We start from the raw sequence: 22,172 nt of genomic DNA, 5'->3' as shown, positions 1-22,172 counted from the left end.
CCTTTTGCAGACATGGAATTAGTGGTATTATTGTTTCCAAACTGTGGCTGTGTTGAGACCATATGTTTTTCAGGTACCATTGTAGTTTCCTCATATGCAGCTTTGCACATGGAATTAGTAAGATGCAAGATGCCATGAATCCCAGAGCCTGCAGGATTTTCCTTGCAGTCAGCCTGGTGCAATTTGCTAGTGTTCTGAAGTATTGAATTAGTTGCCCCTGCTTCTCTGGCGTGAGGTAGGCCATCTGGGTGTTTGTGTCCAAATTGGCACCCAGGAAAAATTATCTTCCGAGAGGGTATTAGCCTTGATTTCTTTTTGTTGACTGTGTATCCCAGAGAGTTCAAAAACATTATTACATAAGCCAGATGTTTCAGAAGAATGTGCTTGCTGTCCGCTTGGATCAGGCAGTCATCCAAATAGGGATATATTTGTATCTCTTGAAGTCTGCAGTAGGCAATTACTGATGCCAGGCATTTCGTGAATACTCTGGGCGCAGTAGATAAGCCAAAGGGCAATGCAGAGAATTGATAATGGGTTGAACCTGCAAGAAATCTGAGGTACCTTCTGCAATTTTGTCTGATTGGGACATGCAGGTATGCCTCCTTGAGGTCCAATGTTACCAGCCAAGACTCCTTGCCCAGCATGGGAAGAAGTTGCTGTAGAGTGAGCATCTTGAATTTTGGTACGAGTAGAAATGTGTTTAGGATGGATAGATCCAATATAGGTCTCCAATCTTTTCCCTTCCTTGGCACCAGAAATAGCCTGGAATAAAAACCTTGACCTTGTTCGTGCGTAGATACCTCTTGAATAGCTTTCATGTTTATGAGATCTGTAATTTGCCTTTGTGCCTCTGCCCTTTGATTGTGTGGCAGGTTTGGCATGCCTTTCATTTTTGGAAAGGTGTGAAAATGGAATTTGTAGCCAATGTTTATAATGTCCAGGATCCATTTGTCCTTTGTGACAATATGCCAATTTTTTGAAAATAATGCCAGCTTTCCTCCTAAGGAAGCTGCCATTTGAGACCTGGTTGGCATGCAAAGGGGAAAGTCATTGGGTTTGCTTTCTGAAAGATTGCGAGTTGTCCTCACCACCTCTTTGTGTAGGAGCTTGCCATTGTCTGCCTCTATACGATCCTTGGGATTGTCCTCTGCCCCTCGGGCGCCTGTATCTGCCTCTTTGGGGTCTGTCTGTGGCAGGAAAGGACCAGTTTTTGGAAGGCCAATTTCTACTAAAACGTGGGGGTTGAACCTGTAGAAATTATTTCACAGTTTGCATTGATTTAGCCTTTTCCTCCATTTTCCTTAATACCTCCTCAGCATTAGCACCAAATAGTACATCCTTTTGAAGAGGGGCGTCTAGTAATTTAGCTTTGACATAATCAGGCAAGGCTTGTTCCTTGAGCCAGGCATGCCTACGTATGACTGATCCTGTAATAGCAGCTCTACATTAGGCCTCTAGAGCATCAAAACCACATTGTAAGGTATGCTTACCCACTTGTTCTGCACTATGCATCAAATCCTGCAACTCCTTCAAGTCTGGTTGTTCAGGTTGTGACATTTTACTTTTCAATTGTGATAACAAAAACTGTTGGTATTTTAGCATATGAAACTGACAGTTTAAGGCCCTCATGGATAAGGTAGCCGAGGTATATACCTTTTTTCCCCACCTTTCTAAGGATCTGGAATCTCTCTTGGAAGGCAATGGATTTTTAGCAATGGAGGCCTTAACTCCCTTGGGGCCCTGTGATATGGTTTCTGGGTCAGCAGCATGGCTTTTGTATAGAAATTGGTGTGAGTCAGGGACCCTGTAGTACCTGTCAGGCTTAACTGGAGCTGGAGGTAGAGAGTCCGGGTTAAGGCAGGCCTCCGAGTAAACATCATCTAGGATGTCCAAGACAGGAGGTATAACCAGAGGCCTGTGCTGAGGAAGCAAGAGAAATTCCCTGAGCCTTTTCTTGGAATCTGAATAGTCCTGGCCTTCCCAGTGGAAGTGTTCCCTTAAGGTATGTAAAGTTTCCCCAAATGAATAATCCTCAGGGGGGGATACAGAAGGGATGGACTCCTCCGCATCAGAGTCTTCAAAAGGGGAGTAAGAATGTTCCTGATCATCAGAGTGCTCCGAAATAATGGAGCCCTGATCAGAGGAGGGGGAATCTTCCTCAACTCTAGGCCTTTTGTCCGGAGGGGGCTGAGAACCTCTGATAAGAGTAATTAAATCCTCAGCCATTTTAAGCATCTGTTTCTTGGGCATGGGGCCTGGAGATGGGCCCTGTGTAGCTGGTCTCTTAGAGTGCATGGTTGCTTTAGACTTTGTGAAAGCCTTGATGGAGAAAGAAGAGGAAGGTCTGAAGACACCTTGAGTGGAGGTGGACCTGTCCACATTCTGAGTTTCAACACCAAGAGTGGCTTCGGTATCTGTAGTCAGGGTGTGGGCCGAGGAGCCTGCGACCTCGGGCACAAGAGACACAGTCAAAGACAGGTTGTCGGTAGTCAGGGGCTGCGTAGGCGCCTCGCTGAGAACCGGACCACGTGTAGTCGGCTTTGGTGTGGTGCCGGTAGAGGCCGCGGACCTCGTGTGTCGGTCCTTGTCTTTGCATTTAGACAAAACCGGAGTCGGAGTATCCGACGACATAGTATAGTTAAATGCTTTCCCAAAATAATGCTGGGCGAACTCCGCCCGACGCTCAATAGTGCGTTTGTTGAATGTAGCACAAAAGCGACAGACCGAGACGTCGTGGTCTGGGCCTAAACAAGGTATAAAGAGGGAATGGAAATCCTTATGCGGTATTTGCTTCCCACAAGAAATACAATTATTAACTTTGTCTGACATCGGTCAGAGGCAAGAAAAGTTTCCCCAGTACTTAGCTTTTAAGAAGACTTCGGTTTCCAAATTTTTGTAATCTCAGGAGCTGGCCGACCGGCACTTGCGAACTGCTTCTGCTTCGGGCACCGCATGGCAAGAAAGACTGAAGAAAATGGCGTCGGCTGGTTCCTTTATACCCGTCGCACTGACGTCAGGGAAGAAGCGACGACAACAGACGCCGGACCTAGACTTTGGAATTCGGCTGACCGAGGACCCACCTGACGGCAGGAGAACCCATCTGTTATGACTGCAGCTGTATGCACGATGAACATCAGATAGTTGCTTAGATTTATTTGCATCTTTGGGTATGTGCAGATAAGTGATCTCAGACTCACATGACCATGACGACTGCATGAGGTGCAGTAAATTTAGCAGAGGGCAATACCCCCCCCCAAAACTAAAAGTACCTAGGTTAAGCTATGAATCTAGTGCAGCTTATGATAGTTTGCGGATCACAAGTTTGTGACCTCTGATGTAGATAGCACCTCAGTTATGGATACACATCCAAAGTTAGTAATGCTTGTGCCACAACTTTCGGCATAAAAGGCTGAATTTGTTCAGACTGATGCCATCCTTATGGAAAAACTTGGAAAATATTCTTTACATACCAGTGAAGGAAGCTTGGAGGCATTTTCTTGCTGGAGTAACTACCATCAACAGGGCTGACTTCCAACTTGGGAGAAGTACAGTCGTGTACACTTACCATAAATGTAGATGTTAGAGTGTATTCACTGTTGCAGTCATCGCATTTGGGTTATCTGCTTGCAGTAGTCCTCAGTCGTCCTAATTAAAGTCTTGGGTCCTGCGTCAGGTTGCTGTCTATAAAACATGCAGCCGACACCATTACATCAGTTTTTCTTGCCCCAGAAATCAGGTGCACCCCCTAATGGAAAGCAATTAAATCTATAAAAATACAAGGTTATACCGCCAACAAAAAAAGCAAATACACCAAAAAGCTTTTAAGCATAGTAAAGGAGAGTACAGGTATAGCCAAAAAGTCAGGGGGCTGGAGGGAGGGTAACCAGGACTGTAACAGTGAATACACCAACATCTACATTTATGGTAAGTGTACACAACTGTACTATGTTCTTCATGTTTCACTGTTGCAGTCATTACATTTGGGTAGATTCCCAAAGCTAAGGATGAGAGGAGGAATTTAGATAGCATTAGGACCAGCTATAAGACCCTGCAAAGACTGCAGTGGCAAAGCCAGCTCTGGACTTAAGGAAAATTGGCAAATGGTAGTGCTTGGTGAAAGTATGTACAGAACTCCAGGTAGCAGCTTCTAGGATGTCCCTGGTAGGGACACCTCTGAGAAAGGCTGCAGAGATAGATGCAGCCCTGGTTGAGTGGGGTCTGATCTCCTGTGGGATAGGTTTTCCCTGGTGCTGGTAGCAGAAATGAATGCAATGGCCTATCTATTTAGAAATGGTTTGCTTTTGAAATAGCCTTCCCCTCTGTCCCTGCAGCAAATGCCACCAGCAATTCAGATTTCCTTTGAGGTTTAGCCCCGTCTCCTTTGAGGTTTAGTCCTGTCCAAGTAGAATCTAAGTTGTCTGTGCACATCTAAGGAGTGCAATATCCATTCCCTTTGTTCTGTGGATTAGGAAAGAATTTTGGCAAATGGATGAAGCGCCACACTGGATACCACCTTGGGCATGAAGGAGTGATTGTTCCTGAGCGACACACTGTCCGCATGAAAGCTGATGAAAGGTTCCACTGCCATAAGGGCCTGTAATTCAGATACCCTTCTTGATGAAGCGATTGCTAAAATGAAAGATGTTTTCCAAAAAAGGAATTTTAAGTCTGCAGTAGCAGCTGGCTCGAAAGGAGGAAGAGTGAGTTTCTCAAATACAAAGTTAAGGTCCCAAGGCTGGAATTGGAGGTCTCCTGGGTGGTCGCAGATTTTTGGCCCCTCTGAGGAACTGCTTGAACAGTGGATGAGAGAAGAAGGGAGGTTCTGTGTTACAATGAGCTGAAATGGCTGAGGCATGAATCTTGGAGGAGAAAGACAGGCCCTTGTGTATTGTAAAATCTGAGGTAAAGTGGGCACTGCTGTGCTCATCCCTTGAGACTGGTTGCAGGCACAGAATGTTTTCCATTTTTCAGCATAACATTTTCTAGTACTAGGCCTCCTTGCCTCTAAAATGATATCCATCACTGGTTTACTGAGGGATGGTAAAGGAGAGATTAGGTAATTAACCAGGCTGCTAGGTTCAGTGTTTGAAGCTGAGGGTGCAGAATCTGGTTCTCCTGCTGAGACAATAGGGTAGGAGTCTGAAGCAGATGCCATGGGGCCAACAGTGACACTACGCAAGAGGGGGTACCCAGTGTTGGCGTGGCCAATCTGGTGCAATCAGAATAATCCTTGGTTTGTCTTGTTTGATCTTTAGTAGTACGTTGGAGAGCAGAGGCAGAGGAGGAAAGGCATAAACTGATAGGTTTTTCCAGCTGAAGGACAGAGCATCCACTTCCAGCTGAAGGACAGAGCATCCACTTTCCAAGCTTGTTTGTGGAACGTCCTTGTGCAAAATTTGTCCAACTGATAGTTCTGGGGGGAGGCAAACAGGTCTATATCTGGGCTCCTCCATTTGCTTGTCAACATGTTGAAAATCCTTGGTTCCAGTTTCCACTCGTGTGGGTCCATGAGGTTTCTGCTTAGTTCGTCTGCCAGTGTATTTAGTTTTCCTGCCAGGAATTGAACTTGTAAATGCACTTGGAAGCTCAGGGCTGTGTTCCACAATGCCATGGCTAGACTGCAGAGGGGGTAAGAATGTGTATCCCCCTGCTGGTTTCTGTACCACAACAGTGGTGCTGTCTTGTCTTTACCATTAATTGTCCTGGAAGAATGTGGTCCTTGAAGGCTGTCAGAGCATTCTGTACAGCTAACATTGATTTTTGATTTATATGCAGGTGCATTTGACTTGGGTTCCATTTGCTCTGAATGCACTTCCCTGCCAGGTGAGCCCCCCCCCCCCCCATACATAGTCTGATGAGTCTGTTAGGGTTTGAGTGGCGGGGGTAGTGTGAATGGTAGTCCCTTGTTTTGGTGGCAGGCCTCTGCCCACCAAAGCATCTCTAGGTGTAGGCAAGGTATGATAGGAATCATTGCTTCTAGCTCCTGAGAATGTTGACACCATAGGCTTTTTAGAGATCACTGTAGTTTCCTTATACGCAGTCTTGCATATGGAATTAGAAGAATGCAGGAGGCCATGAACTCCAAGGCTTGCAGATAGCAGGGTTTTGTGGCCACTTGTTTGAAGTAGGTTGTCAAAGGTTTCTCTGGCGTGTGGAAAGCCATCTGGGAAGTTGTATTCAAGCTTGCTCCCAGGAATATAATTTGTTGACAGGGTACCAGGTGTGATTTCTTTTCATTTATGGTGTACCCCTGACAAGTTAGCACCCTTTGTACAAAGGTCAGATGATACAAAAGTATGTCCTGGCTTTCTGCCTGAATTAGACAATTGTCCAGGTATGGGTATATCTGAATATTTATTTGCCTGCAAAATGCAATGACTGGAGCTAGGCACTTTGTGAATACCCTGGGCGCCGTAAATGAGCCAAAGGGCAGTACAGAGAACTGATGGTGCATGTAGCCTACTTTGAAGCGTGGGCATCTTCTGCAAGATTCCCTGATTGGAATGTGCAGGTAAGCTTCCTTTAAATCTAGTGTTGCCAACCAGGCATCTTTGGCTAGCATAGGGAGAAACTGGTGAAGAGTCAGCATATTGAATTTTGGAATCACCAAAAAAGTGTTTAGGAGTACACAGGTCCAGGATAGGGCGCCATGAACTGTCTTTTCTGGGTACCAGGAAAAGTCTCTAGTAGAAACCTTGTCCCTTTTTCCTCTTCTGGTACCAATTGAATAGCCCCATGCTTAAGAGAGAAAGTACTTGCTTTTGGGCCTCTGTCCACTGATTTGGGGGTAGATCTGGCCATCCGCTTGGTGTTGGTAACGTGTGGAAGTGAAATCTGTATCCCTGGGACACTATATTTGAAACCCATTTGTCCTGGGTAATGAGTTCCCAGTTCTTTGCATGAAGAACAATCTTTCCCCCAAAGGGGCAATCAGTTCAGAAGTGCTTGGAAGTTTTAAAAAGTCGTCATTGATGCAGTTTACCATAGGGGGGAGTTTTATTACTCCCTGATTTAGAAGTGGAGCCCCCCCCCCACTGCTTAAGTCCTGTGCATACCCCGGGACTGAAGCCTGGGAGCTCTGCTGGATCTGGGTTTGGACTGAAGGTCTGGAAAAGGCAGGAAAGGACCAATTCTTGGAAGGCCAATGCCTACTAAACCTTGGGAGTTGTACTTCTAAAAATCTTTAACAGTTTGCATAGATTTATCTTTTTCCTCCATCTTTTTAAGAACTTCTTCTGCCTTATTGCCAAACAGGCGGTCCTGGTTTAAGGGAGCATCCAGTAATTTTGCTTTAACATGATCTGGCAAGGATTGCTCCTTAGTATGCCTTCTGAGTACAGACCCAGTTACAGCAGCCCTGCAAGATGCCTCTAGTGAATCAAAAACCACATTGCAAAGAATGTTTTCCAACTTGTTCAGCTGAATGCAGTAAATTCTGCAAGTCCTTATTTTCAGCACAATCAGGAATCAACAACATTTTCTGTTTAAGCAATCCAATAATATGCTGCTGAAAGTACATATGAAACTGGCAGTTTAAGGCCCTAATGGCCAAAGTTGCAGAAGTGTATACCTTCTTACCCCATCTAGCCTGCGCCCTGGAGTCTCTATCAGAGGGGGTAGGATTTTTAGCAGTACTAGCTTTAATGCCCTTGGTTCCTTGTGAAATAGAATCAGGATCCGCAGCAGGATTTTTAAAAAGGAACTTGTGAGAGTCAGACACCCTGTAACATCTATCAGGTTTTCTGGGAGCAGGAGGTAAAGAGTCAGGGGCCAAGCTAGATTCCGAAAAGGCATCATCAACAATGTCTAGTACAGGAGGTATGGCTAAAGGCCTGTGCTGGGGCAGTAGTAAGAAATCCCCAAGCCTCTTTTTAGAATCAGAGAAATCTTGACTTTCCACAATGAAAATGCTCCCTGACAGTATGCAAAGTTTCATCAAAAGAGAAATCCTCTGGGGGAGAAGCAGAGGGAAGAGTGTCATCTGCATCAGAATCCTCATAGGTAGAATAAGGGTAAATCCTGGTCATAAGTATCATCAGCAAACTCAGTCCTAGGTCTTAGAGGGGGAAGGCTGGCTTCCCCTGATTAAAGTAATAAGGTCTTCAGCCATTATCATTTTTTTTAGGCATACAGGCCTGACCATGCGGTCTGGGCATTAATTTTCTAGGCATGGTTCACATTTTAGGCCTTGAAGAAGATGGTGTTGGTTTAATATGCAAGTCAGTAGGCCTGAATACACCCTCAGAAGGCGGTGCCTGCACAGCGGCTCCGGACCCATCCAAGGTAGAGACATCCACAGGTTCCACAGATGAAGCATCTCGCAGCATACTGGACTTCGAATGGGTCTCAGTAGAGGCCTGCAAATCTGAAGAAGAGGTCATCAGGGGCTGCGAAAGCACCCCAATGAGTACCAGTGAACTGGTGACTGGCTTAGAAGCATCGTCGGCAGCTTTGGATCTAGACGGCCTGTCTTTATCTTTGCATTTTTTTGGAATGTCGGTAGTGGGATAGCTTACCATAGACCTATCAGGATAATTGAACTGAGCACCAAAATATTTAGAAGCGAAAATATACAGACAACGGATACTTTGTGGTTTAAATAAGGCACAAAACCAACAACGATGTACGTCGTGGTCCGGGCCTAGGCAAGGAAAACAGTACGAATGAAAATCTTTATGAGGTATTTGCTTTCCACAAGTAATACAATTATTAACTTTTACTGACATTGGTTTAGAGCAAGAAAAAGTTTCCCCAACGGGGTACTTAGCTTTTAGTTGAAGAATTCTGTTCTGAAACCAATGAAAATGTCAAGAGTCAGCCGACCAGCACTTGCCAACTGCTTCTGGCACTGCAAGGCAAGAAAGACTGATGTAATGGTGTCGGCTGCATGTTTTATACCCCTGACGTCCTGATGCGTCAGAAGAGACAGCAACCGAAGCAGGACCCAAAACTTTGTTAATCAGGCTGACTGAGGGCTACTGCAAGCAGATAACCCAAATGTGAGGACTGCAACAGTGAAACACGAAGAACATGGGGAATTATAGCAGCCAGGTCAGAGAGGACACAGGTTTAACTTTTTCAAGATGAAATTCAAGTCCTACAGTGGCATCACTGTCTTCCCTGGTGATCAAAAGTGTACTGCATCCTACATGAACTGTTTTACTGGTGATAACAGACAAAGGGATCCAGAGGCTGAGATGCCTGCAAAGTGCATCTTGACAGAGATGCAGGCCAATCCTCCCCAGAACTCCTCCAAAAAGGTAATAAAATCTCATACTCCTAAAGAATAAGAATCTCGATTCCTCCACTACCACTTGGAAATCTGTTGTATTTAACCAGGTATGATTTCTTGTAAGCTACTTCGGCTTCATTATGCCTAAGCAAGATTTTTGATAACTAGAGCCCATGCGGTAACTAGGTTAAATGATCCAAGCTGCTAATGAGAGTTCCCAGGTGTGGGGACAGCAAAGAATACCCCCTCCTCCGAGCCAAGCCAAAACATTCACATAGGGGATTGTGTAATTTTTCTCCATAGCTGTTTTCAGGAGACAAAAGAACCAGTGTTACCTTGACCAAAAGGGTGCAAAAAGTATGATCACATGGCTTCTCATTCCTTGCTAATCAGATCACAGTGAAAGCATAAAGAAAAAGACCTGCCCAAATTAAGGTATCCACCATCAAAGCCTTCTTTGTCTGCCGTTCTAGAGAATTACTTCTGTGGCTGTTGCTTGGAAAGGCAAAAAGGCTATTTCTGGCACATTCCACACGTGGGACAACTGCAGAAATGTCATTGTCCAGTAGCCACTTGCAGAGAAACATCCCCATCCAGGAAAGACAAGGTGCCCACCTTCCAGGCCAGAGAAAGTACAGTTTTGTACCTACAATAAATGTAGATGTCCGATAGGTATGCATCTGCAGTCATAACATATGGGTTGTCCTGCATCAGGCAGCCCTTCGGTCGGCCGGATTCCAAAGTCTGGGTCTGGCCTCGGCTGATGTCGCACTTCACCCAACGTCAGAGCTTCTGGGGTATAAAGGCATCAGCCGACGCCATTTTCCTCAGTGTTTCTTGCCCCAGATGCCAGGTGCCCTCTAGGAAGGCTAAATTTGGATAAATGTAGAAAATTCCAAACAGTAATAAGCAAAATATATATATACATATATACATACAAACAAATACACCATAATAGATTCCCCCAGCTAGCTAAAAGAGGGGTAAGCACCCTAGGAATACCAGAGGGGAAGGAGGGTGGGTAATCCTGACTGCAGATGCATACCTATCGGACATCTACATTTATGGTAGGTACAAAACTGTACTGTGTCCTTCAAGGATGCATCTGCAGTCATAACATATGGGTAGAATACCATAGCCAAACTGGGGGAGGAGATACTAAGATAATGATGGTGTAGTTAAGATCCCCTGTAAAACTGCAGTTGCAAAACCTGCTCGGGATCTGGAGTACAAAGGAAGATTGTAATGCTTGGCAAATGTATGCACGGAGCTCCAAGTAGCAGCTTCTAAAATGTCTTTGGTAGCCACTCCTCGTAGGAAAGCTGTAGTGGTGGCTGTGGCTCTTGTGGAGTGAGGCCTGATATTTTCAGGAGTTGTCTTTCCATGAAAAGAGTAGCAGAATCGAATGCAATTTCCTATCCATTTTGAAATTGTCTGTTTTGAAATTGCTTTTCCTTGCACTCCAGTTGCATATGCTACCAGAAACTGGTCAGTTTTTCTGCTGGTTTTAGTTAGTAGCGTAGTTGTGTGTGTACATCCAAGGTGTGCAATAGTTTTTCCCCCCCTGTTCTGTGGGTTAGGGAAGAACGTAGGTAAATGAATAGCTTGTTTCAAAGATACCCTGGATACCACCTTTGGCATGAAAGTAGGATTGGTTCTCAGAGACACTCTATCCTGGTGAAAGATAAGGAAAGGCTGCACTGCCATTAATGCCTGTAACTCTGATACCCTTCTTGCTGAAGTGATTGCTAGAAGGAAAGCAGTTTTCCAAGATAAGAACTGTAAGTCTGCTGATGCTGCTGGTTCAAAAGGGGGGAAGGGTTAATTTTTCCAGCACAAAATTGAGATCCCATGCAGGCAGAGGTGGTTTCCTTGGAGGTTTTACATTTTTGATCCCTCTTAAAAATTGTCTGAGGAGAGGGTGAGAGAAGATAGGAGGATCCATGTTGTACTCTGCTGAAATTGCTGAAGCATGAATCTTAATGGAAGACTAGGACAGGCCATTGTGGAACAGTTCTGCTAAGTATTCTAGGATGTGTGCTAGGTTTGCCAGTGTGACATTTGTACCCTTTGATGCACTCCAAATAAGGAATCTCTTCCATTTAGCTGAGTATGTTTTTCTTGTGGAGGGTCTGCGAGCCTCCAGGATAATGTCCTTGACCCTCTGAGATAAAACAGTTTGGTTTTGTTTTTGTTTTATGTAATTTTCCAGGCAGTTAGCTGCAGCGTTTTCAAGTTTGGATGCAGGGTCTTGTAGTTGTTCTGTGTTAGAAGTAAAGGCCATTGGGGTAGAGGCCATGAGTTCGTCCGAGACATGCTTCTCAGTAGCGGATACCAATGCTGCCTTGGCCAGTCTGGAGCTATCAGAATCACCTTTGGCTGTTCCTCCCTGAACTTCAGTATAACTTTGTACATCAATGGGAGAGGTGGAAAGGCATAAACGTCAGGGCCTTCCAGCTGAAAGAAAGGGAGTCCACCCTCCAGGCTTGTGGGTGGTATTCTCTTGAGCAGAATTTCTTCAGTTGGTGGTTGAGTGGGGAGGCGAACAGGTCCATCTCTGGCACTCCCCATTTCTTTATGTTTTTGAAGATGTCTGGATGCAGCATCCATTCGTGAGCATCCGTGGTAGTTCTGCTTAAGCTGTCTGCTAGTGAATTCTCTTTTCCTGGTACGAATTTGGCCTGCAGTTGAATGTTGAGATTCAGGCCTAGGTTCCACAGGTCCATTGCCATCCGGCATAGAGGGTAGGAATGTGTGTCTCCCTGTTTGTTGATGTACCACATGACTGTGGTATTGTCTGTCCTTATCAGCAGATGTCCTTGCTGGAGGAATGATTTGAATGCCTCGATTGCATGCTTCACTGCCAGCATCTCCTTTAGATTTATGTGTAGATTCAGCTGGTCTTGAGACCATAGGCCTTGGATACACTCGTCTTCCATGTGTGCCCCCCAGCCTAGGTCTGAGGCATCCGTGGTGATGTTCTGCCTTGTTGTGGTTTGTGGAAAGGCAACCCTCTATTGGTCTGGCAGGCCTGAGACCACCACAGGAATTCTTTTTTCAGGCATGGAATGATTGGTATCATGGTTTCTAGACTGTGTCTGTGTTGAGACCATACATTCCTTAGGTACCATTGTAATTTTCTCATATGTAGCCTGGCATGCGGGATCAAGATTATGCAAGATGCCATGTAACCCAGGGCCTGCAGGACTTTCCTTGCAGTAAGCTGAGTTTGTCTTGTCAAAGCCATGAAGTAGACTGGGAGTTGCTTTTGTTTTTCTTCTGTGAGAAAAGCCATCTGAGTTATTGTGTCCAGATCTGCACCCAAAAATGTTATCCTTTGGGATGGCACTAGTCTTGACTTCTGGATGCTGACTGTGTATCCCAAGGCATCCCAAGGCTTGTAACAGTTGTATGACATAGGCCAAATCCTTTATTATTTTTGTCTTGTTGTCCGCTTGTATTAGGCAGTCGTCCAGGTATGGGTAGATCTGAATTCCCTGAAGCCTGCAATGTGCAATTACTGATGCCAGGCATTTCGTGAATACTCTGGGCGCAGTAGATAAGCCAAAGGGCAATGCTGAGAATTGATAGTGCTCTGATCCTGCAAGAAATCGGAGGTGTCTTCCGCAATCTGGTCGTATAGGGACGTGCAGGTGTGCCTCCTTGAGATCTAGAGTCACCAGCCAAGACTCCTAGCCCAACATGGGAAGAAGTTGCTGTAGGGTCAGCATTTTGAATTTTGGTACAATGAGATATGTGTTTAGTGCGGACAAGTCGAGTATAGGCCTCCATTGAGTTTCTTTTCTTGGTACAAGGAATAGTCTGGAGTAAAATCCTTGGCCTTGTTCCATAGATGGTACCCTTTCTATTGCTCTCATCCTTAGTAAGTTGATGATTTGTTTTAGAGCCTCTGGTTTCTGGCTTGGTGGAAGGTTTGGCATTCCTCTCTTTTTTGGTAAAGTGTGGAAGTGAAACCTGTAGCCTTTGTCTATTGTTTGCAATGTCCATTTGTCTCCTGTAATGCAATGTCAGTTTTTGAAAATAAAGCTAACTTTCCCCAAGGGTGCTTCCAGTTGCTCCCTGGTAGGCGGAATCAGAGCCAAGTCATTGTGTCTGTCCTGTGGAAGTGGTTGTAGTCGCAGCTGTGGCGGTACTCCTCTGGTTGGCAGGTTGCCACTGACGACCCCTGTAGGCACCCCTTGATTGACCTCTGCCTCTTGGCGTCTATTCCTGCCCTCTGTGCTCTGGAGGTGTCTGGAAAGGACCAATTCTTTGAAGGCCAGTTTCTGCTGAACCTCGGAGGTTGGACCTGCAGAAAATCCTTGACTGTTTGCACAGATTTAGCTTTTCTTCCACTTTCTTTAGAATCTCCTGTGCAGGGAGCCAAATAAACTTTGTTTCTCCATAGGGCATCTAGGAGTTTAGACTTGACATGGTCTGGCAAGGATTGCTCTTTTAGTCAGGCATGCCTTGAATCACTGCTCCAGTCATAGCTGATCTAAATGAAGCCTCCAGTGCATCATAGCCACATTTTAAGAAATGATTACTGACCAGCTGAGAGTTGTGTACCAAATCCTGAAGGGACTTACGGTCTAAAGGTTCAGGAGGAAAGCTTTTATTCAGCTGATCTAACAAAAATTCCTGGTACTGTATCATATGGAATTGACAGTTTAAAGCCCTGGCAGAAAGAGTAGCAGATGTATAAACCTTTTTTCCCCATCTCTCTAATGCTCTTGACTCTCTTTCAGAGGGTAGGGGGTTTTTGGCAGTGGCAGCTGCAACACCCTTTGGGCCCTGTGAAATAGTTTCTGGGTCTGCAGCATGGGCCTTATACAAGTGGAGGTGAGAATCCGGGACCCTGTAATATCTATCAGGTTTGGCAGGGGCCGGGGGAAGAGAATCAGGGGCAGAACTGACATCATTGTATGCATCAACAACTGATAGTACAGGTGGTATGGCTAGAGGCCTATGCTGTGGCAAGTGTAAAAAGGTCCTTAGCCTTTTCCTAGAATCAGAAAAATCCTGACCCTGCCATTGAAAGTGTTCCCTCATTGAGTGCAAAGTCTCCCCAAAGGAAAATTCTTCGAGGCAGAAGGAATTGAGTCTTCTGCATCCGAATCCTCATAAGGTGAGTATGGTCCTTCCTGATGGTCTGATAAATCAGATCCATCAGAGGAATAATCAGAGGAGAGAGGTTCAGGGGGTTCAGTCCTAGGCCTTTTGTCAGGAGGAGGTTGTGAGGCCCTGTCTGGGTGAGGTTGGGATCTCCTAATCAGAGATAGAAGGTCCTCAGCAAGGCTGAGAATCTGAGAACTTGAGGAAGGTCTCTGAGAGGAAGATTTTGTTGGTAAGGCCTTGGAAATTTTAGCTGCTTTAGCCCTGGAGAAGGCCTTAATAGACATAGAAGCAGGGGGTCTAGCTGCCCCACGTGCAGGAGTAGAAATGTGTCGGACAATTCTTGTGCGCCTGCTTCTTCGGTAGGAATTTCTGTAGCCGACTCAGCCGAGGCCTCTCTGGCCTCGGTTGTCAGAGGTATGTTTTTCGGCAGAAGGAAGAACAGAGGACTCTGTTTCAGCCGAAACAGAGACACTCGCGGTAGGCCTAACCGTGGTTTCAGCCGAAACCGCGGGCCGCAAGTGTCGGTCCTTTTCCTTGCGTTTTTTGGCTAAATGTGTAGTCGGAGTCTCCAATGGCATTTTATATGCAAAAGCGGATCCAAAAAACTCTTCTGCAAACTCCGACCGACGTGTAAGTGTCAGTCGGTTGAAGGAAGCACAGGCTAAACAAGCTGATACGTCGTGGTCTGGGCCTAAGCAAGGAAGGCAGTAAGAGTGGAAATCCTTATGAGGTATTTGTTTCCCACAAGTTAAACAATTATTTACTTTGTCTGACATCGGCTGAGGCAAGAAAGAGTCCCCAACGGGGTACTTAGCTTTTTTAGAAGTCTTCGGTAGCTGAAATATCTGGATCTGACCGACCGGCACTTGCGAACAGCTTCTGCTTCGGCACCGCGGCAAGAAAGACTGGGGAAAATGGCGTCGGCTGATGCCTTTATACCCCAGAAGCTCTGACGTCGGGTGAAGTGCGACATCAGCCGAGGCCAGACCCAGACTTTGGAATCCGGCCGACCGAAGGGCTGCCTGAGGCAGGACAACCCATATGTTATGACTGCAGATGCATCCTTGAAGGACATCTTGGAACTCTGCTGCAAAAAAAAGAGCAAGTTTTCAGTTCAGAGAGGAGGCAAAAAAATAAACTAGAGTACCACCCCACTGGTGGACAAGGTCCAAAAACACATCTCTACAAAGCATTCATTTGAGAGCGAGTTATGGACCTGCTCAGAGAGTCTGCCATGTTTTCTTCTGAAGGGATACAAAACAGCCTGAAGTGTCACCTAATACTGGATAGCCAGATCCCAAACCTGAAGAGCTAGTCTGCACAGAAGGTGGGATCTTCTACCCCTTGTACCACATCACTGTAGTATTGTCTGTAAAGATTTTTTTTGAGAGGCCTTGGGAGAAAAAGTACAGAAAGCCTGAAAATAAAGGACATTTTTCTCCTTGATGTTGATATAATCTGCTTTAATGAAAAGGGCAGAGGTCATGAACCTTTGGTGGACTGAAAGGAGTCCCCAACCCCATGTTGGTGGCATCCAAAAGAATTTCCTGAGATGGGACTGGGTGCTTAAAAGGAAGCCTTGGGTTGAGAGAGAGCTGATGAATCCACCACTGAAGCTCTAGTTTGAGGCATGGAAGAAGGGGAACTAGAAAGTATAAAGAGCAACAACGTTGAAGCCATACCGACTTCAGGAACCACTATACCTTCCTCATATGGAGCGTGGCTACAGGAAGCAGAGGAATGATGGAAGCCATGTAACCCACATCCCTTAGAAATTCCTTGGTCCTAACAGACACGAGGAAGAAAGGATTAAAAGAAGACAGTAAAAGAGTCAGAGTCTTGGGTGTTGGCAGGGAAGCCAGCATAGGAATGGTCTGCACCTGAGAAAAACACAATCCCAAGGAGGAGTCGGGAAGAATTTTTGGAAATTTACCGTACACCCTAGGCTTTTTGCAAGAGGCAAATAGCATAGTGGATGTGCTTAATCAAGGTCGCTGGGGAGGAAGCCTGAATGAACAGGTTGTCCAAGTAAGGAAAGAGCTGTATCCTCATCCTGCAAAAGGCAGTCACAGGAGTTGGGCATTTGGTGAAGACCCTTGAGGCAGTAAAGAGGGCAAAGGGCAAAGCAGAAAACTGAAAATGCAAGGAAGAAACGAGAAATGCAAGTATTTCCTGAAATGGGGCTGAATAGGGATGTTATGACAAGCATCCTTGACATTTGGAGAGACTAGGAAGGCCTGAGGGAGAAGAGGAGAAAACAGAGTCTGAAGAGTCTACATTCAAAAGGAAGGAACCTTTAGGAAGATATTGAGCTGAGAAAGATCCAGAATGGGCCTTCAGGTGCCTTCTTTCCTGGGAACCCAGGTGCCTTCTTTCCTGGGAACCAAAAACAATCTGGAATAAAACCCCTCCCCTCTTGGGGGAGCAGAAACCACTTGGATGGTGCCTTGAGACAAACAGCCCTGAAGCACATACAGAAAAAAAGGGAAGTCATTTCTGAGGAGGAAAGAACAAAAATAAATAAATAAAAATAAATAAAATGGATTTTCACCCCAAGAAGTATCCTGACGAATGATGGACAGAAAGTACAGTTGTAGACGTTAGAGTGTATTCACTGTTGCAGTCATTACATCTAGGTTATCTGCTTGCAGGTAGCCCTCAGTCAGCCTATTTAACAAAGTCTTGGGTCCTGCGTTGGTTGCTGTACCTTCTTCCATGACGTCAGGTCGTCAGGGGTATAAAACATTCAGCCGACAACCATTACATCAGTTTTTCTTTCCCCAGATGTCATATGCCCCCCTAATGGGAATCAATTAAACAAAAGCACAAAGATATACCTCCGACAAAAAAGCAAAGACACAAAAAAGGCTTTTAAGCATAGCAAAGGAAAATAGAGGTATAGCCAAAAGAAGTTAGGGGGCTGGAGGGAGGGTAACCAGGACTGTAACAGTGAATACACTCAAACATCTACATTTATGGTAAGTGTACACAACTGTACTATGTTCTTAGTGTTTCACTGTTGCAGTCATTACATTTGGGTAGATTCCCAAAGGTATGGTAGCGAGGAGGAATTCAGATAGCATTAGGGCCCGCTATAAGGCTCTGCAAGACTGCAGTGGCAAAAGCCAGCTCTAGATTTAGAGAAAATTGGCAAATGATAATGCTTGGTGAAAGTATGTACAGAATTCGAGGTAGCAGCTTCTAGGATGTCCCTGGTAGGGACACCTCTGAGAAAATCTTTATAAAGCATTTGGCTTTCCACAAGTAATGCAATTATTAACTTTTACCGACATCAATAAGGAGCAAGAAAAAAAAAAGTTTCCCCAACGGGGTACTTCGCTTTAGTTGAAGACTTCGGTTCTGATACTCTGAAACGAAAATTTCAGGAGTCGGCCAACCGGCACTTGCAAACTGCTTCAGGCACCACACGGCAAGAAAGACTAATGTAATGGCGTCGGCTGCATGTTTTATACTCCTGACGACCTGACGTCATGGAAGAAGGGAAAAACCTCTTCTGCCTTAACACCTAATAGAGAATCATGCTGTAAAGGTGCATCTAGCAATTTAGCTTCAACATGATCAGGCAAATTTTGTTCCTTTAACCAGGCATGCGTCCTAATCACAGATACAGTAACTGCGTCCTTGCAGGAGGCCACTAAAGAATCAAAACCACATTGCAAAGTATGCTTTCCAACTTGTTCAACTGCGTGCAATTCCTGCAATTCCTTATTTTCTGCACATTCTGAAATCAACATCATGTTCTGTTTCAGCAATCCCATAACATGTTGTTGGTACTTAAGCATATGAAATTGACAGCTTAAGGCCCCGACTGCCAAGGTTGCAGATGTATAAACCTTTTCCACCCAACTGTCCAGCGCCCTTGAATCTCTGTAGGAGGGGGTAGGGTTTTTGGCTGTTGAGGCCTTAACTCCCTTTGGACCCTGTGAAATAGTTTCAGGATCAGCAGCAGGGTTTCTAAATAAAAATTTATGAGAGTCAGGGACCCTGTAATACCAGTCAGGCTTACTGGGAGCCAGCGGTAAAGAGTCAGGGGTCAGGCTTGACTCCGAAAAAACATCATCCACAAATGTCTAACAGGGGGAATGGCTAAAGGCTTAAGCTGAGGGAGAAGGAGGAAATCCCTGAGCCTCTTTTTTTGATTCTGAGAAGTCTTGACTCTCCCAGTGAAAATGCTCTCTCAAAGTATGCAAGGTTTCTCCAAATGAACAATCCTCAGAAGGAGATGCAGATGGAATGGACTCCTCAGCATCAGAATCCTCATAGGGAGGTAAAGATAGTTCCTGATCAGAAGAAATAGAAACCTGATCTGAAGATTCATAGTCAGTGTCTTGCCTAGGCCTCTTATCTGGAGGGGGATGGGTACCCCTAATCAAGGTAACAAGGTCTTCAGCCATTTTGATCATCTGTTTTTTAGGCATAGAGGCCTGTGCATGTGGCTCAGGAGCTGTTTTTTTTTTAGTTTTAGAAGGTGTCTTTGCCTCTGGTTTTGCAGCTTTCGGTTTGATATAAAAATGAAGAGGTCTGAATATACCCTTAGAAGCCAATGTTTGCTCAGCGGCTCTGGACCCATCTGAGGGAGATAGATCAGTCGGCCCAATACCTTGAGTATCTTGCGGCATGCCGTACTCCACATGGGTGTCAGTAGAGGCCTGCGACTCGAAGGTAGCGGGTATCAGGTGCTGCGAAAGCGCCTCACTGAGTACCGGCGACTAGCTTAGAAGGTTCGTCGGTAGCGGGTATCACGTGCTGCGAAAGCGACTCACTGAGTACCGGCGACTAGCTTAGAAGGTTCGTCGGTTTTGGACCTAGACTACCTTTCTCGGTCCTTTTCTTTGCATTTTTTATGTACTCTGGTAGTCTGATTGATATCAGACGACATCTATGGGTAGTTAAATCTGTTTCCAAAATACTTAGATGCAAAAATATACAGATGCTTAATAGTGCGTTGGTTAAATCTAGCACAAAACCGACACCCAGGAACATTGTGATCAGGGCCTAAGCAAGGAATACAGTATAAATGGAAATCCTTATGAGGTATTTGCTTCCCCACAAGAAATACAATTATTAACTTTTTCTGACATCGATAAAAAGCAAGAAAAAAATGTTTCCCCAATGGGGTACTTAGCTTTATTGAAGATTTCAGCTCTGAAACTCAAAACGCGAATATTTCAGTAGTCTGCCGACTGGCACTTGTGAAATGCTTCTGCTTCGGACACCGTGCGGCAAGAAAGACTACAGAAAATAGTGTCAGTTGCATGTTTTATACCCCTGACGACCTGACATCATGGAAGAGGAGACAGCAACCGGTGCAGGACCCAAGACTTTGGAATTCAGGCCGACTGAGGGCAACCTGCCAGCAGATTACCCAAATGTAATGACTGCAACAGTGAAACACGAAGAACATCCATAATCCAAATGGAGAAGGAATATGACAGAAGTAAGCAAAGGACTCTTCCCCAGAGTCCAATTCCTCATCAGAGGAATCCTGCTCCCTAGGCCTTTTAATTGGAGTAGAAGAGAAGGAACAGAAACTCCCTGGGGAGGCTTCAAGGCCATCAGTGCATTAAAACAACCCCTGTATAAAATCTTGCCATTCATGCTGGGGATCTTTAGGAGCAGGGGAAATTAGTTTAGTTTTTGGCTTTTTTCACTGCGAGACGATGGCCCTAGTAACTTAGGAGTTTCAAACCCTTGCCAATACCAAACGTAGCGGGAATCTCCTCCCAAATGAGAATCAACAAAACTTCCCTCGGACATTACCAGCCGAAATTCCTACTCAACATTAACAGTCATCTGTAGACCCTCAGAGGACGTGCAAGAAGCAGGATTCATGCTGGCCTTTAATGGGGTCACAGCACAGGAATACGACAACCAGATCGCCTAGGCTTTCACCAGCTTTTAGAAAAAACATGGGGGAGGCAGTACAGCAGATGAATCAGACCTAACTTTTTTGGTCTTGGCAGATGGCTGGCCTCGGGATGGGACGATTCTGCCATTGCACCTTGCTCTAACAGCTTAAGATATTGGTTCCCCAGGTAGACAGACAAGGAGAGGTTACCATGAAGAGTCTTGGGAACAAATGCTTGATAAATCAAGCACGTAGTATGGTCTCCCACACTGACATTTTCCCTTTCTGGATGACCTATAACCTCAATCAAAAGAAAATCAGATAACACAACCCCAATGGGCCACGTACCTGAAAATGGCTTAGTAATCAGCACAAACTGATGCGTGTTCAGACAGACCATTGATGATGGCATTCAGACTGGCGGCAAAGTTATTCTGAGGTAGTACACCTGTAAGACACACTTTACGCCCCATGTCACAAGCAGGGAGCAAGTGTGAGACATACAACATCCTTTACAATCCTAAAGCTTTGGTATACTGGCTGGACCATTGGGCTACCCTAGGGAGGGAATCCCTTTAGTAAAGGAATACTGCAACAATGACATGGAAGGACATCCAAAGGATAGTAGGTACAGCTGTGCAAGACCTTACCATAACAGCAGACGTCCTACGTTTCACTGTTTTAGTATTCCTTACAAAAAAGAAAAGAAAAAACACAGAGATCCTGCAGAGAGGACAGCTATAGGTCTTCCATCTCTTACACCTAGCATGTAGGACAATTTCTGACTAACATCACTGGGAAGGAGATAAAGGATTTGGTATGCTGGCCAGAAGTATGGCTATCCTTGGCAGAATCTCTCTTTTGTAAGGAATACTGCAACATTGATAAAGACAAATACTGCATGCAAGCCAGCCAGCAAGTCAAGGAAAACAGAAGAGCAGAAAGCCAAATGGCAGCCTATGAAAATAATAAAGAGGGATGACAGATGGACACTCAGAAGAGTTTAGGGTGGGAAAGGCAAATCTAGGCAAAAAACAGGCCTATGCATTACAAACTGGGTAGGGTCATTACATTGGCAATACAAAAGGAGAGCCATCCATCCATAAATACTTTTCACCCCCATTTTACACATGGGGTCGAGGCATCACTTCAATATGCAGTAACAATTCCACAACCATGCTTTTTAAAGCTTAGATAATGACAAACTATATTTGTATCAGATTCACTGTCTAGTGCAGCTAAAGAAATATTGATTTGAATACAATTCGCTTGTTCTGTAATGTTCATATTTCTTTAAATACCATAACAAGTGACACAGAACTGGTTAGCCTTAAATACAAGCTCACATCTGTATTGAGAAAATGCTGCTAGCAGTATATATATGTGGTTGAATTCGTAGGGGTGAGGCAATCCACTAGAATTAAAGAGGGCAAACTCAGACTTCCACTATAGGGAATGAGGTGCAAGACAAGTGGTAGATGTAGAAGGTGCAGGCATTAACCAACAGGGACACCTTGTACAGCAACATGTACTGTTGACTAAAGTGGTGACAAATCAGCAGAGAATAAAGCTAATGTTAAAAATACTGCCAGACCAGAAAAGTCCAGAAGTAATAAGACTAAGGAGAATAACTGCTCATTCAATATGCAGGGGATGACACAAGACTCTGCTCTGTTACATGCTTAGTAAAAATCCACGCATAAAAATGCTGGTTACAATTGCATCATGTACTGTGGGACAATGGCAGAGAATCCTGCACTGCTGTTGACTAAAAATCTGGCCTATGTCATGCCTAGATAGACTGAATGGTGTGCAAACAGCAAAAAAGAGTCTACTTCAGAAAATCTGGGCAGATACGTTTCTAAAAATGGCCACTGCCTTTGTAAGTGTGCCAGGGTATTCAATGTTTCAAATAAGACATGATGTAGCCGACAACAAGAGCTCCAAAGAGTT

The 22,172-nt window shown here is 45.0% G+C and overlaps 1 protein-coding gene across 1 annotated transcript in view; it reads right to left on the bottom strand.

Annotated features, from left to right (window-relative positions):
• MAGOH (mago homolog, exon junction complex subunit) overlaps nt 1-22,172 on the bottom strand; it is a 150,265-nt gene that overhangs the window by 22,114 nt on the left and 105,979 nt on the right. Inside the window, exon 6 of the mRNA XM_044085445.1 lies at nt 20,996-21,013. Coding sequence (XP_043941380.1) covers nt 20,996-21,013 — 18 coding nt within the window. The remainder of the gene's footprint in view (nt 1-20,995; nt 21,014-22,172) is intronic.

Source organism: Protopterus annectens, chromosome 10.part0 (assembly GCF_019279795.1).
Source record: "Protopterus annectens isolate FY-2018-M chromosome 10.part0, PAN1.0, whole genome shotgun sequence".
In the NCBI taxonomy this organism is placed as follows: Eukaryota; Metazoa; Chordata; order Ceratodontiformes; family Protopteridae; genus Protopterus; species Protopterus annectens.
This window is presented reverse-complemented; position numbering and strand designations above follow the sequence as displayed.